This window comes from Lytechinus variegatus, chromosome 16 (assembly GCF_018143015.1).
Source record: "Lytechinus variegatus isolate NC3 chromosome 16, Lvar_3.0, whole genome shotgun sequence".
In the NCBI taxonomy this organism is placed as follows: Eukaryota; Metazoa; Echinodermata; class Echinoidea; order Temnopleuroida; family Toxopneustidae; genus Lytechinus; species Lytechinus variegatus.
In genome coordinates, this window is record NC_054755.1 from 22567185 (window position 1) to 22583768 (window position 16584).

At 38.6% G+C, this 16584-nt stretch overlaps 1 protein-coding gene across 1 annotated transcript in view; it reads left to right on the plus strand.

Annotated features, from left to right (window-relative positions):
- Window positions 1–14150, plus strand: part of LOC121429852 (growth hormone-regulated TBC protein 1-A-like) — a 51160-nt gene extending 37010 nt beyond the window's left edge. The window contains exons 4-7 of the mRNA XM_041627101.1: window positions 10273–10494; window positions 11340–11512; window positions 13032–13217; window positions 13800–14150. Coding sequence (XP_041483035.1) covers window positions 10273–10494; window positions 11340–11512; window positions 13032–13217; window positions 13800–13889 — 671 coding nt within the window. The 3' untranslated portion in view covers window positions 13890–14150. The remainder of the gene's footprint in view (window positions 1–10272; window positions 10495–11339; window positions 11513–13031; window positions 13218–13799) is intronic.
- Window positions 14151–16584: the final 2434 nt, after the last annotated feature.

The following is a 16584-nucleotide window of genomic DNA, read 5'->3' on the forward strand; positions in this document are numbered from 1 at the left end:
AGACGGGCCCCTGTTTTGTATCTCAACCTTCTCCCAACTGTTGCAGTCAGTCAAGATATATAACCAAATCTCATATCTGAAGGGGGGTGGGGGGGGGGCTTGCCTTTATCCATTTTTTATTTTATATTTTTATTATCATATATATCATTTATTTATTTGTTTTAATAATGTTATTCATTTTATTTTTTATTCATTTATATTTTATATTCTATTTTTTATTTTATTTTTTAATTATTTCCTTTTTTTTGGGGGGGGTGGGAATCTTTCTTTGTATTGTTTAAATTTTAGAATTTTTTGTACATCAAGTGCCCCCATTCCTGAATCTAAGATGATCGAGGGAAAGAATCTATGCATTTCAAAAACTGATTCACAAGTTAATATAGACATGGTTAATAATGGAAAGAGGGAATGAAAAATTTACAGTGTAATAACTTTGTATGATTCACAGCTCACTATATGATTCCCAATCTGCATATTTACTATTAAAATCCTGCTATTGTTGGTCAGGAATCATTTCAAAAGGGGGCGCATATAACCCTTCCCCCCTCGGTCCAAGTACGAGTGTGAAATGTCATGCTTGCTGAGTGAGGGTTATTGATCGCCTCATCTCATGCACTATTGTGTTGATTTTCATAGCCTGATCACAGAGAAGAGGTGTGAATGCGTTTGATTTCAGCAGAACCAAGGGCACTGCAAGTCTTTCACCTAATTAGAAGCTTGCAACTACATGTATTTGATTAGATTGCCGCCCCCCCCCCTTTAGAGGCCAAAGCTTAAGTTTCAGCATTAAAGCAGCATTTGGGTGATAGTCATGCACTCCAAAACTGTCAATTTTTCAGACTGTTAAAAGTAGTATGGCTGCTACTTACTACATGGTCTGCGTAATAAAGTCAGTATTGCATTTTGCATTGTGATGTCATGTAAAATTGATATAGCTCTTCTTGTAATAATTCAATCCAGAGGGTCAAACAGAGGGTCGTGGGTTCGAATCCTAGCTGTGGCATGTTTTCCTTCAGCAAGAAATTTATCCACACTGTGCTGCACTGACCCATGAGAGGTGAATGGGTACCCGGCAGGATTATTTCCTTGAATGCACTGAGCGCCGGTGATGGTAGCTTCGAGCTAAAGCCGGGGTAATGATAGCAGCGCCTTGTATCCTCAGGCAAAAGCGCTTTATATATTCAGCTATTGTAAATATTATTTGAAAGTCAAAATAATGGAGAAGTTTCGTCAGTTTTAGTTTCAGATTATTTCTCATCTCAAAACAAAATGCATTTATTAGAAATGTTGATTTTCCATTTCTTTATTGAGATGAACAGTCGTATGCTGTCCTGTCATCATTAAAGGACAAGTCTACCCCAACTAAAACTTGATTTGAATAAAAGGAGAAAAATCCAACAAACATAACACTGTAAATTTCATCAAAATTCGATGTAAAATAAGAAAGTTATGACGTTTTAAAGTTTCGCTTAATTTCACAATACAGTTAACTATATGCACATCCTGGTCGGTATGCAAATGAGGAGACTGATGACATCATCCCCACTATTTCTTTGTATTTTATTATACGAAATATGAAATATTCAAATTTTCCTCATTGTCAAGTGAAATAACGATTAATTCCTCCCTGAACATGTGGAATTAACATTGTTTAATGACTCCGTAAACCCCCACAGAAATTTTCAAGCTTGCAGCAAGCGTGCGACTAGCTTGCGCAAGCTTGTGGCATGCTAGTAACTAGCATGCGGCTAGCTTAATAAGCGTGTAATATGCGTGCAGAGTAATAGTTAAGCGATCTTTTAGCGAGCAGGTACTGTTTGCTAGCATGCCCTTGCTTATTAAGCAAGCGCCCTGCTAGTCGCATGCTAGTTACTAGCAATGTCTAGCATGCGGCACGCTTAAATTTCTGTAGGGGAAGTTAGTCCTTACTGTCAAATCCTAAAAAAGTGAAATATTTTATAATTCAAACAATAAAAAACAAAAAAAAAGTGAGTGATGGACATCACTGACTAACTCATTTGCATGTCACTGACTTGTGCATATCACTGTTTTGTGAGAAATAAGCAAAACTTTAATATGCCATAACTTATTTTACATCCGATTTTGATGAAATTTTCAGTGAACATTATAGTATATTTTCCTCTATTTATTTGAATCAAGATTTTTTGGGGTGGACTTGACTCTTAAAGTAGCATGTGTTGTGATATAGTTCTGCCCATTCAAATGTATGTCAGTTGAATCATTCCTTATTATTCACATATTGAATAGAAATTTTGATATTCCATTTCGCTATTAAAGAGATGAATATATGCATGCTGTTGTGCCGCCATTACGATGATAATAAAGAGGCATTTGATAATTTCAAGCCCACTTCGAATTTCATGAGGGCCCCGTAATACAAAGCTAAGCAGTTGATCGTAAGGCAGATTCTTACAATAGATCATACGCAACAATCAATGCAATCGATCATAGAAATCAGCTCATGATCAATCGCCAAGCTTTGTGTAAACAGAGCCCGGATCAGCTTTGGGGCATGTGAATTATTATGCAAACATGTTGAAACTAAATCACCACTTCTGGATCCTCCTCCATGTAGAAGTGACATGATTTTAGCTCATCTCAGCCTCCAGTATCAGGAAGAAAGGGCAGTGCCACATAGGGGAGGGGTGGGGGGAGGGTAGGGGTGGCTTAGTCTGCTGGGCAAACCCTTCACTCGAAATAGGGGTCTGAATGTGCAGCCTACTTTATGCCTTGTGTACTGAAGGCTGTATGTGCTAGTCTTTGCGTGGAGGCACACTTGTTGATCAAAGTTCCAATGAGGGTCTGTGCCTGCAGACTAGGGGTGACTTACCACCCTCTATGATTTTCAAGTACCTGTATTATTAAAAGTAAAAACAGAGGACAAAGGGAAGAAAAAGAGGAAGAAAAAGAGAGAAGGAAGGAAAGTATAAAAAAGTTGTGTATTTATTAACCTTTTCTTTAAATTGAGAGAAAATATATGACATCTCCAGTTAATGAGGGGAACTAAAACTTGAAAAAATGGGGGTTGGATATATAAAAAGGTTGATTATTTTTATGGAATTGCCCAGTATTCAAGCTCATAAGGCACATATTTACAAACATAATCTTTTGCAGGTGTTGACAGATTTGATGAGCTAAATATATCTTTTGCTAGAATAGAATAGTATATTTCTAGCGACACTGTTTGGTTTTCATGAATTGAAAAACTCTCCTTATCTAGTTTGCTACTTATTATTTACATGGAGATGAAAGTAGACCTTTATGTGTCACTGAACGTCAGCTCGCGTAGACGGAGCGTTAGCTCTGAGAAGAGTGTAAACTCGCTCGTACACTTATTACTTGAAAAGGGCAAAATAAAAATACCGGTAGCTCTTTGGTAGTGAAACAGCCAAATTTTTGTCTAAAAAGCTGAATTCATTGTCTTTTTAAAGAGCTACATGTACAGGTGTACATGTGCACGTAGAGTGAATTATTAGTGATTACCACTCATAACATTTACAGAGTAAATTACATGACAGTACATGTATGTGCATTATGCAGAATAGTGAGGGTATACATTTACATGCGTGCTACTGTGGGTACGGTAATCACACCATGACCAAACAAATGCACTTCTCTGTATCTGATAAAATTTTATGATTGATTGTGACTGTAGGGGGTAATGTTTCTCGGGATAAGATTTGAAAGCACAATGATTGATGGATAGAACCGTTGAAGTCCATATCGCCTTTCAAATTGAATTGTATTACCACTGTGCAGTCAACAGAACCTGGGGAGCCTTTCATGAAACACATACAGTGATTTTCACATACTTTTTGTTATAAGCTACTGAAATCCCTGCATCTGATTAGCTCAGAAAAAATATATCAGTGAAAATCACAAGATGCTTAGGAGCATTTCATTAAACAAAAAGTGTTTCTTACAGATTTTTTGTTATAAACTACTAAAATCCTTGCCTCTGATTGGCTCTTAATTCTGGAACAAATTTGTGTCAGTGTAAATTGCTGACAAGATGCTGGGGAGCATTTCATTGCAGATTTTCACCAGAATTCATGTTATAAGCTACTGAAATCCTTGTGTTTGATTGGCTCTTAACGAATTTGTCCATAAAAATCACTGCAAAGATGCTTTGTAAAACACTCGCCAGGTGAAAAAGTATTCAGGATGGACATGACACTGCCACTGTTGTATAGTTTCTTTATGAGATGTTACAGTGCAGATGAAATCAAATAAAAACTCTTTGAATCAGCGTCTTAAAATTCCACGTATTAGTGAACAATTCATTATTACCGTAATGGACTGGATATCAATTATCTTGACAACAGTTGTTATGCAACTCTGTTAATATCATGTTTACTCTAATCCCAGTTTAGTCGTACTTTATCATGTTTTTATAACATTTTATGGCACCTGTACCCAAACAGTATTAGGTTATGCAGCGTGTGTACAGAAGTTGATACGGCCTATTATACAGTAGAAATGTGTTTTATTAACCTTTTAGCATGCAAATAAACATTCAATCTTTATCCAGCCAATAAAACAAAGTACAAGCACTCTTGATACAACTTAGTTTGCTCTATGAACTGATGAAGTTATTGTTTGAATTTAAAACAATTGATTTTTAAATGTAAACATCAATGTTCAATTTGTAATATTTATTGCTTGCCTTAAATAGTGACTATTGTTTACATTTCAGAAATTAAAATTTATCTTTGAATAAAATAACATCCCTAATATACTATAGCGGGTTGTAGGCCTATAGAATTACATGTATGTTGTTCAATTTGAATTTTACTGTTAACTGTCTTCTAAATAATGACAGATCCAGGTGACTCATACCCTTTTCATAAACCTATCCTCCAATTAGCCGCCTAAGAGTAATGCGGATAATTCAATAAAAATTGCGTTCGTAAACTCCGAAAATAAGCCGCATTATTTTTACGAGCGCCCGTCCTGAAAAAGGCGGATTATCGCCATGACAACTGGACACGCCCCGTCCGATGCGGTTGTGTTGGAAAAGGGTGACCTTGTGACCGCACCATGGCAATTATCCGCATTATTTGGAAATGCGTTCATAAACTCAAAATCTTATCCCGATGCCGCTATTATGCGGATAATAGCAGCATCAGAGTAATGCGGATAACTCTTGTCCTCCTCCAATTTTACGACCAAATTATGCTGCTATTAGCCGCCTAATTCATTTTAATTGGGTTTATGAAAGGGGTATCAGTGCTAAACTGAAGGCTCTGGTCTTTAAAAGGTGAGGTCTGAGGCTCAAGTCCACTCTGCACAGCACTTTTGGCAAGGCAATTATTGTTGTATCTTTATTTGGCACCCTCCACCCAGGTGTAGTAATTGGGTCCTGGTAGGAAGGTATTCCCTGAAGGTTTGTGCTCCAAATCAGGGTAGCCAGGATGCTAAAATCTGGGGTAATAGTACATTTATGCAGCCCTAAAAAAATAAAAGCACTATATGAATTTTGCAGGTACATGTTTGTACTATCAATATTGTACTTCACATGATTTATAATAATATGATATCAACAAGTCTAAATACCATTTACGTGTACATACATGTAGGGTACATGGAATGGCCGCTGATGGACATGAGTGCTTGTTGGCAGCAACATATCACATGTTGAAATTTTCAAATTGATTTTTGAGTGCTTGCAGAAGGTTGAGGGGGAAAAAACAGATTTATGAATGATTATGATGTAGGTGTGAGTGAAAATTACCATTTTTATGTGTTTTTCCTGACATATTTTTTTACTTTGAATTGTAGAATTGCATATAGGCCTACTGAATACTTTCAGGCAAGATCCAGACAGTCAGACTTTTTATGGGGTGCAAATTTGTCTGAAAAATTTGACAGGAAAAATAAAAAGGGTCATTACCGGTACTCAATTTACGGGTTGTTCAATTACAGTATTTTTACTTGGTTTGCCATTAGATTTTGGAATTTTGCGTGATGCGCCTGCATCTTCCGCCACTCCTTCCCCCTGGAATGCCTGGATAATTGAACATTTCACGATCTTCCCAAGACAGTTAATTCCACAATTCAATTATGACCTAGGGAGTGTTTTATGATAGAAATAGCCGTAGTGAATTCTACTGACAGCTGTTATAAGCTACTGAAATCTTTGCACCTGATTGGCCCAGGGCAAATTAGCCAGTGAATAATCAATGACAAGGCACTTCATGTAAGACTCCCCAGAACTTTACTGTACTTTTAAAGACTGACTCTTGAGTTTTAATAAAAATGTTTTTTTTCCCTCTTTATTTGGTCAGCATCCAATTCAAATAGAAACCCTATACACAGGAGGAAAATCAGTACATGTTGGCAAAGTCAGAATGTTCCATACAACTGTTGATTGTTTAAGATCTTCTTTCAGGAAGCACTGACCTGTCCAAACAAGAATATTATTATAGTTTGGTTATCTGTCGATAAAGGAAGTCAAGTATGTACTAGTAAATATGGAAATTCTGATTGAATCTCAATTAAAATCTTCATCACTCCAAATAGATATATTTATATGTTCTCCGTTTCCATTCCTGTCAAATTACCATTTAACTTTTGTATCCCCCTTTTCACTACTATTCATTAAAAAAGTCATATGGGGGCAGTCAACCCCTGCCCCCCTTCCCGTGGCACTGCCCTCTATAGGGGATAGGGAGAAAGAGGTTGTTCAAAGATAAACTAGACGTGTTAAAAATATGAGAATGAATGTGTTTATCGACCAGTCCACAAAAACTTTAGGGCTTTATAACCAAAGAAAAATAAAAGGAAAAAAAGAGGTATGTAAATTTCAGAATTGCAAATCTATGGTGAACCAAGTAAATGAACATATTGATTTGCTCTCTTCGGCCCGAATTCACAAAGGTGGTTTTGAAAACCCACGGTTGACTCCATGGTTTATGCAGATTTCCTGTATAAATTACGCTTAATTAAGCGCGTATCGGGCGCGTGTATAAAACATTCCATTCCTGATGCGCGCTTTTGTCACAGTGCGCCAAATTGACGCCTGTTGCTGTTGTTAGGTACGCTATTTTATTCATGGGTCCACTTTTCGAAGAGTGGACTCATGAATAAAAACGATGGTCTTATGAATAAAATAGCTTGGATAACCATGGCAACAGGCGTCAATTTGGCGCACTGTGACAAAAGCGCGCATCAGCATTGGACATTTTTTATACAAGCGCCCGATATGCGGTAAAATGAGTGTAATTTATACATGAAATCTGCCTAAACCATTGGCTCAACCGTGGGTTTTCAAAACCACCTTTGTGAATTCGGGCCTTTATGTCCAAAGGCTTTAATAGGACAAATGGAGCATTCTTCACTATCATACAGCTATATGCTGAATATAGCTAATTTTGCTTTTGATGTTCAGCTTAATTTCAGCTCTCTTTTCCTTTCCTCTGTAGGCTTAGAAAAGTATAGGTGGTTTCAGATTGTCTCGAAGTTCGTTAGTTCCAGGTATTTTCTGATCGGGAAATTTACCCCGATCAAAAAATATGGGGTATTTTGGTAATGTGAAAGCAAACTACGCGTAATTTCCCCAAAAGAAAATACCTGCTAAATAGTAGGTACTTGGCGAAATTACGAGAACTTTCGCGGGGATTTTTCCAAGGTCACAGGTATATTGGCAATGTGAAAGTAATTTACGTGAACTTTTAGCCCAGCGTGTCGTTGGGCGCGGAGCTGTGGGTGGCTGCTGGGCTAGTGATTTTGAATCTCGCGCCTTGCCTGCTTATCAGACCATACTGCGCATTCTCGTAACTTCAGGAACTTATCCCGAAGGGTACATGTATGTTTCGGGGCGGTGTGAATGTAGGAATAATTAATGGATATTTTTTAGCCCAAAAAAGTTATCGTAATTTAATGGTATTCTTGGAATCGAGGCGGTTTGAAACCACCTTATGTGAGCCCTTTCAATTTCAGGTGTTTTCATCATTCTCTAGCATCTTACAGCTCTCTTTTATTCATGTCACTGCCCTCCCTGCCTTGATTATAATGATATTTTGTCTCAGGAAGCAATATACCCGTACTAACGCACTTGAATAAGCAAAATCAATCGCCTGCTTCCAGCAGGACAGGAGGGTTGTAGTCCAAGTCATTATCGACCAGGGATATTCATTTTCCTTGAGCAAACATCGGCCCTTAACTTTAATGGCCGTAGGTGTTTAGTAAGCTGTTTGTGATTAAATTTAGTAGCCATTATAAGTGGAGTACACTGGGAAATGTAAACGGGTTGTGGACGAGAGGAGGGAGTTCCTTGAAAGGTCATTTTGTTTTCCTCATCCAGCAGAAAGTGCTGAGAAATCCCGAAAGCACCCAAAGCATGCGGTGTTGACGTATAAAGAACCGATGTGACAAACATGTTGACTCTTTGAGTCAGTTTAGTTTGTAGGAAAATCTCATGGACATTTTTCAAGCTCCCCCCCCCCCCGACATTTCAAGTAGTGCAAAAAACGGAAGAAAGAAGGAGAGAAAGAATCAAGAAAAAAGTGAAATAACTCTTTAATACCTCTGTTATCCAATTGACATAGTTTGCAAGTACAGACTCGTATTTGACACATGTTTAGAGTGAAGACTAGATGCCAATCTCTTTCAAATAACTGTTTTGATAGAGGTAGCTACAGTACATTGTGAATTCTCATTACTTCAGACTCTGCATTATGCACTGTTCGAATTGCAAAAAACACACAAAGGTCTGTGCTTGCAGTCTTATGAAAACAAGGTCCTCTTATCTCCCCCCTCCCCCATTAAAATAACCTGGCACTGCCCAACTCCCCCCCCCCTCACAGTTTAAGAACAAAAAGAAGTGTATGGAAAAAGGTGGTTTCAAACCGCCTCGATCACAAGAATCCCTGTTAAATTACGGGAACTTTTTTCGGCTAAAAAATACCCATTAATTATTCCTGCATTCACACTGCCCCGTAACATACTCTTCGGGATAAGTTCCTGAAGTTACGAGCATGCGCATAGTATGGTCTGATAAGCAGGCAAGGCGCGAGATTCAAAATCACTAGCCCAGTAGCCACCCACGGCGCCGTGCCCAACTACACGCTGGGCTAAAAGTTACCGTAATTTGCTTTCACATCGCCAAAATACCTGCGACCTTGGAAAAATCCCCGCGAAAGTTCTCGTAATTTCGCCAAGTACCTACTATTTAGCGGGTATTTTCTGATCGGGGTAAATTTCCCGATCAGAGAATACTTGGAACTGACGTACTTCGAGGTGGTCTTAAACCACCTACTGAAAATGTTTTGTTCCCCATAATGAAAAAAAATCCTGTCAATTCTGACTAACTTGTTAAGTAGAAAGGGTCTTAAAAAGTTGAGAGCCAAATTGAACTATTGGCCTCAATATATAAAGCCAGTTGCTCAATTCACAACTCTCTTGAGATTTTTATCATAAAAAATATCAGTTCTATTACATCTAGGAAATCCTGACACATCTCTTTTTTTATTCAATGTTTAGATGATAACAGTACATTGTGATATCAATTGACATTTTAGTACACTGAACTTGTCAAAGTACATGAACATGTGTTACAGCAGAAATCTACATTTTAAAGTAATATTATTTCAAAGTGTACATGGTGGCATTAGCTCAAACCACCCTGTAAGAATGTGTTACTACTTTATGCTATTAAAATGGGGTATTTAAGATTTCCTGATGTTTTTATAGTCACAATCTTACTACTTCAAGAGAAGTGTTAATGCTAGTCCAAGTTTGTGTGAGAGCATGGTGCTCCAACCAATGAATATCTGTGCTGCTCTGTATTTGCAAATTCTTTTTATACCTTTTAAAAACATCATTAATTATTTTTTAAAAGATATCCTCTTTTTCTTAAGACCTTCATCGAACATTCCTGCCCAGACAACATTCATTTCAGGAACGATGCCCAGTATGGCAAACCAACAGCTTTGATGAGTTTGTCCATCATTGACTGGAAATCGGTTACTGTGAGGTTACTGCCTTCCTAATCCTGTAGATATTTTGCATATTTTCCTCAATCTTTTCAATCTATCCATTTTGTTTTTTAGATTTTCATCGAACATTCCCAGATAACATTCACTTCAGCAACGATGCCCAGTACAGCAATCAAACAGCCTTGTCTAACGTTCTTGTAGAATTCGCCCTTCGTCAACCCGAGGTCGGTTACTGCAAGGTTCCAGTCCTTGTAACTGTGCATATTTGATATTTTTTCCTTAATCTTTTCAATCTATCTGTTTTCTTTTTCAGATCTTCATCGAACATTCCCAGATAACATTCACTTCAGCAACGATGCCCAGTACAGCAAACGAACAGCCTTGTCTAACGTCCTTGTAGCGTTCGCCCATCATCGGCCCGAGGTCGGTTACTGCCAGGGTCTCAACTTCATTGTCGCCCTCATGCTGCTTGTCTTACAAGACGAAGAGAATTGTTTCTTTTTACTGCTTCAGTTAACGACCAACATATTGCCAGGTATTTCTTTAGATTTTTATATAAAACACTTAAAGAGGAAGTTCACCCAGATTAAAAAGTTTATTGTAAAATTAGCAGAAAAAATAATAAACAAAGTATTGGTGAAGGTTTGAGGAAAGTCCATCAAAGATGAAAAAAGTTATTAGAACTTCAGTTTTGGATTTGTGATGTCGGATGTGAGCAGCTTTCCAAGAATGAGGAAATAGCAAATTAAACATAAGAAACATACTGTGTACATGTGCCCAAAATTTTGTTATTTTTTGGCTTCCCATAATTTGAGCAAAGACCAAGTTCAGCCTGACATCAGAATATGGGCCACAGAATCTAAATATGTAGGAATTGCCCATACATGAAATGTCAGTAGGTGTCAGCGTAGATGGCTCAGAACAGGAGGTTAGACATGTTCTACCAGTTAATACAGGATAATTGCATGAATTGTAGATGACTGCATATTTGTCCCTAACTAGTGGAATGTTCCCGGTATGCAATATAATCTTTATATTTACTGGTTAGAATAGGAGCCAAGACATTCTCTGCGAATTAGGGGATAGTTGCATGAATTGTAGATGAGTGCATTATTGACCCTAACAAGCAGAATATTCCTGGTATCCAACATAATTTCATCTTTTCTGGTCACTATTTATTCAACCGTGTATCACAGAAAGATATTGCACAGAAAGTTTTGTATATGAGAATTTGACAGATTCTGGCGCATCATGCAATATGCTCTTTGTGTTTTGTCAGATTTTGGCGCATCGTGCAGTACGCTCTGCTATAGGCACATCATTTTGATGTCCTATAAAAGGCTCTTTATGGATAATAATATTTACTATTTCTTTCTTCAGATTACTATGTACCTCACATGAGTGGCTTAAAGACAGACCAGGAAGTACTTGGTGAGCTGATCAAGGAGAAATGTCCTGACGTAGCCAGGCATATGGAGAAAGAACAGGTCCCTTGGTCAATACCAACCACCAAATGGTTCATCTGTCTCTTCTTAGATGTACTTCCTGTGGAGGTGAGTTTGAATTTTGCATCAGAATTGTTCCACTTTGACATCAAACAATGTAAGAAATTATGATAAAACAAAGCATTTATTAATGGTTCATCTGTCTCTTCTTAGATGTACTTCCTGTGGAGGTGAGTTTGAATTTGGAATCAGAATTGTTCCACTTTGACATCAAACAATGTAAGAAATTATGATAAAACAAAGCATTTATTAATGGTTCATCTGTCTCTTCTTAGATGTACTTCCTGTGGAGGTGAGTTTGAATTGATTGATTGAGATTTTTTTACCTGATTGCTATAAAGAAAGCATGAATGCTTGTAAGCAAGCAACCAGAGGACCTATGGCTGAAGGTCCTCTCTGAAGGACCTGGTAATGAGGATTAATGCCTTACCAAAGGGCACTAGCGCACCAAGTGGGAATCGAACCCGGGTCACCGGAATACGAATCCCCCGCTCTACTGACTGAGCCATCGTGCCTCCTTCTGAATTTGAATTTTGAATTGTTCCACTTTTACATCAAACAATGTAAGAAAGTATGATAACACAAAGCATTTTAACAATAAATCCCATATTTCATGTGGGACATGGAAACACAATGCTCAGTATTAGGCGAAACAGAGTAATGTCTGTTACACTTTAAGCACAGAAACATCCCATCTTACTACTAGAAGAGAAGAGGTAAAAGAGATGGAAACAAGAAGAGAGAGAATGGAGAGAAATAGGTAAAAAGGGAAATGCATTGCTTTCGTTCCCCAGTCCTTCAACATGGTTTCTATGCACTTGGCCTACTAGTACTAGTAGTAGTCTAATTTTTAGATCGTCAAATACCATCATGGCTAAAGTCACTTGGTCTACAATTAGTTTGGTATAATTTTCATTTCATCCAACTATCACTTGGTCCTAGACACCATTCTCACTACCTGTGTAGTGAGAACGGTCGAAGTGATCTTGGAAGCGATCTTGCAAACCGGTTCAGAAAACCAACTCGGAGTATAGTTTTCTAGATCGGTTTTCCTTTTTAAACTGGTTTTAGCATAAGTGAGGACACAACCGATTTTCGGGAAGCGATCTTCACACATTTTGAGCGGGCTACTCCACACGACAGGTGTAGAATGCCTACGCTGCCGTTTCAAATTTTGCGCAAAACGTGTCAACCCACGGAGAGCATTTCCATAGCAACAAGTTCGCTTTATGTGAAGTAATTTTGAAAACCACTTTCTTGTGATCAAGTTTGAACAATAGCAAAGCGATCTTCCAAACTGGTTTCCTGAATCGGTGTCCAGTAAACTAGTTTTAGAAAGAGTAATGAGAATGGTCTTTTACATTCCTCCTTTTTTATCATGTTGTCAAATGAACATTTGGTTTATAAACAGTCAACTTAATCATGTGCACTAAAGTTGTACTAGACCAAGTGGACATTAGCCAAGATGGGTATTAAGATATACTTGAAATCTCTCATTACGATAATGAGAATTTGGATATACTAGACAGTGCTGTTCACATTGTTTCCAACTTTTTTCCATCACCAGACGGTACTAAGAATATGGGACTGTCTATTCTACGAAGGTTCCAAGATCCTTTTCAGAGTCTGCCTTTCACTTATCAAAAGAAACGAAGAGGAGATCATCAGAGCCACCAACATTTCAGCGCTCGTCGATGTCTTCAAGAAGGTCACAGCAGCATCCGCAAATATCGACTGCCATACATTCTTAGAGGTAAGTACTATTCAGAAACACCTCGGTAGAAATTCTTGTATTTTTTTGTTGAAACAAGCGTATGAAATAAATGATGGCAACCAGCAATTTTTCCCTCATCACAGCTCGAATCGGAAGCGTTGTGCTGTAGTGGTTCTTAACTCTCACCTTGCAATCCAAGGCTCATGTGTTCAAATCCTTCCACAGCTTTGTATCCTTTGTTGAGGCATCAATCCACACTATGCCACCCTCCACCCAGGTGTAAAAAGGGTACCTAGTAGGATGCAAAAGCCCAATAGTGTGTAAAGAAGTTGAGTCTTGAAAGTCTTGTAGGAGTCGATCTAATTTTGGCGGTTCTTCGACTTTAAGACCTACCATTTTGTAGTTTGCACCCAGCGGAGCATTTTATGAAATAAGTTATGAGTGATTTCCACTGAATGTTGCTAAAAACTACTGCAAATCCTCTCTTCTGGTTGACTAAAAGCAAATTAGCCATTGAAAATCACTAACAAAAGTTTTCATGAAATGCTCCCCTGGAGGTGTCTGTTCTGCATGTACTAATGAGCTCCCTAACCTTTCTGTTCAATTTTATTTAAAATACAGGAAGTATTCCAGAGCTCACAGCCACTGAAGAGAGGGACTATAGAGAAGCTCCGCTACCTCTGCAGACAAAGAGTTGAACAAGGGCCATAGGTCAAAGGTCAAAATTATATCAAGGACATCCTGCCAGTATACAACTACCAAAGGTCAAAGTGATTGTAAGGGAGAAGGAGATGTTTGTTTTTCGTGATTGATGCTTATCAGTGATTGTGCTTGCCAAGATGGCGATGATGACCCAACTGATCAGGTGACCTACATGTGATCAGGTGACCTACATGTGATCAAGTGACCTACAGTTGCTCAAAATCTGTGCCATGTCAATGGGATGATGAGGAACTTAGCTTGTGTCAAAGGTCAAATTGAAAGGAAGATGATGACCCAAGTGACGAGGTGGCGTACACGAGCTGTAAGTCTGTGCTGTGTCAGTAGGATGGTGAGGAGGTTAAAGGTCATCTTGTGTCAAAGGTCAAATGGAAAAGGGATGATTATGATCCAAGTGATCAGGTGACCTATAGGAGCTCAAAGACTGTGCCATGTCAATGTGGTGGTGAGGAAGTTAAAGGTCATCTTGTGTCCAAGATCAAATTGAAAGGAAGATGATGGCCCAAGTGATCAGGTGGCCTTCAGGATATCAGGTGACCTGCAGGTGATTGGGTGACCTACAGGAGCTCAAAGTCTGCCATGTCAATGAGATGGTGAGGAAGTTGAAGCTCATCTTTGGGTCAGAGGTCAAATTGAAATAATGAATGTCTTGTTACACGACCGGTGGGACGAATAGGATATGTCATTATTTCACCTACTTCCTTCAGGAGAGTTTAAGACCTCTCAAAATTGTCCATGGAAGTTACAGCCTTTCTTCTGATGAAAAGGTCAAATGGGTAGGTCAGAAGGTCAAATGGATATGCTGTTTGTGGAAAAGTACGAATTGGCATAAATGAAATTTCAGACCACTTCTAAAGTCATTACTACCTTGCATCATGTCAGCACATTTCTAATGAAGATCAATAATATGCTAATGTGACCCGTCTTACAAAGAGTTGCGATTGATCCAATCAGTCCTAACTCTATGGAAATCCATCAGTGTCATAATTTTTCTACAGGAAATTTGAACAATGTCCTTTATAAACAAAGAGAAGCACAGTGAATTTTCAAGACAAAAAATGAATGCATGAGTATGCATCATAGTTGCAAAATATTTTGAACAAACGTGCATAATAGTTGCTGACGTTGCTGGCCGTCCATAGTTGTGATTGATCGGATCAATCGCAACTCTTTGTAAGATGGGGCCCTGCTGATATAAAGGTCAAATATGCTGTATTTCAGTCTTGTATGTGACATTGTAGAAAGGAATCGTTCCTTGTGATTTCACATACAAAGTCAAAGCTCGTCTTTTGTGTGTGACCTCTGAATCAAGTACAAAAAAAATATCAGTCTTGGGTCCCTTCTTACAAAGACTTGTAATTGGTCTGATCAACCTCAACTACATGGAAATCCAACAATGTCATCATAATTTTCCTCCAGGAAATTTGCACAGTGTTCTTTTGTAATCAAAGAAAAGCACAAGGCATTGTCAAGACAACGATGGATGTATGAATAAATATACAACATTCCTTGAAGATTTTTTTATAAGACATGCATTTTCGATGATGGTGTTGCTGGCTTTTCATAGCCGTGGTTGATTGGATCAAATGAAATCTGTTTGTGAGACGGGGCCCAGTTCAGCACATGCCAAACTGAACTACATCTTAGACCCTACTTACACATGGGCTGGATTAACCGAATCGGCCTCACGCCAGCGTCAAGCCGCCTCCTAAAAAATTGCGAAGTGTGTTTGCACATAGCAGAAAGGTCAGCTTGATGCCGCCTTGAAGGCGCCTTGACAAACACCCATTTACACTTAGGCCCGAATTCACAAAGGTGGTTTCGAAAACCCACGGTTAAGTCCATGGTTTATGGAGATTTCTTGTTTAAATTACGCTTAATTTAGCGCGTATCGGGCGCGTGTATAAAAAATACCCGATGCTGATGCGCGCTTTTGTCACAGTGCACCAAACTGACGCCTGTTGCCATGGTTATATACGCTATTTCATTCATGAATCCACTGTTTTGAGTAATTAGTCCTCTTGAAACTGTGAACTCATGAATAAAATAACATGGATAACCATGGTAAGAGGCATCAATTTGGCGCACTGTGACAAAAGCGCTCATCAGCATTGGACATTTCTTGATATGTGTGGTAAAATAAGCGTAATTTATACAGGAAATCTACATAAACCATGGACTCAACCATGGGATTTCAAAACCACCTTTGTGAATTCGGGCCATATGGTTTGGCAGCCAGCGGCAGGGCCACTTAAAAGCGTGTGATACCGAGGTAATACAATTGAGCTAGATGATGACGTATCCCAACTATTGCGCAAGCCAATGATCACGTGACTCCCGAAAACCAACCTCAGTCCGCTTTGTGTTTACACATACAAGAAAGCGCCGTCACGCCGCCTCAAAGGCTCCCTCAAGGTACCTCCAGAGGTGGACCGAAATCAAGGTGGCATCAGTCTACTTGACTGTGTGTTACCACATACATGTATGTGCAAGTTGGCATGAGACCGGCCTCACGCTGCTTTCACTTGTATGTGTAAATGAGGTCGATGTTACAATTTTAAGGCATGGAGCTTAGCTTGTCTGAGAATTCAGAATTGGTTGAGAGTTTTGAATTTACAATATTTTGAATAGTTAATGGTCACATTTTAACCTCTTTAATGCCTAAAATATGATGAATATTTTTGTC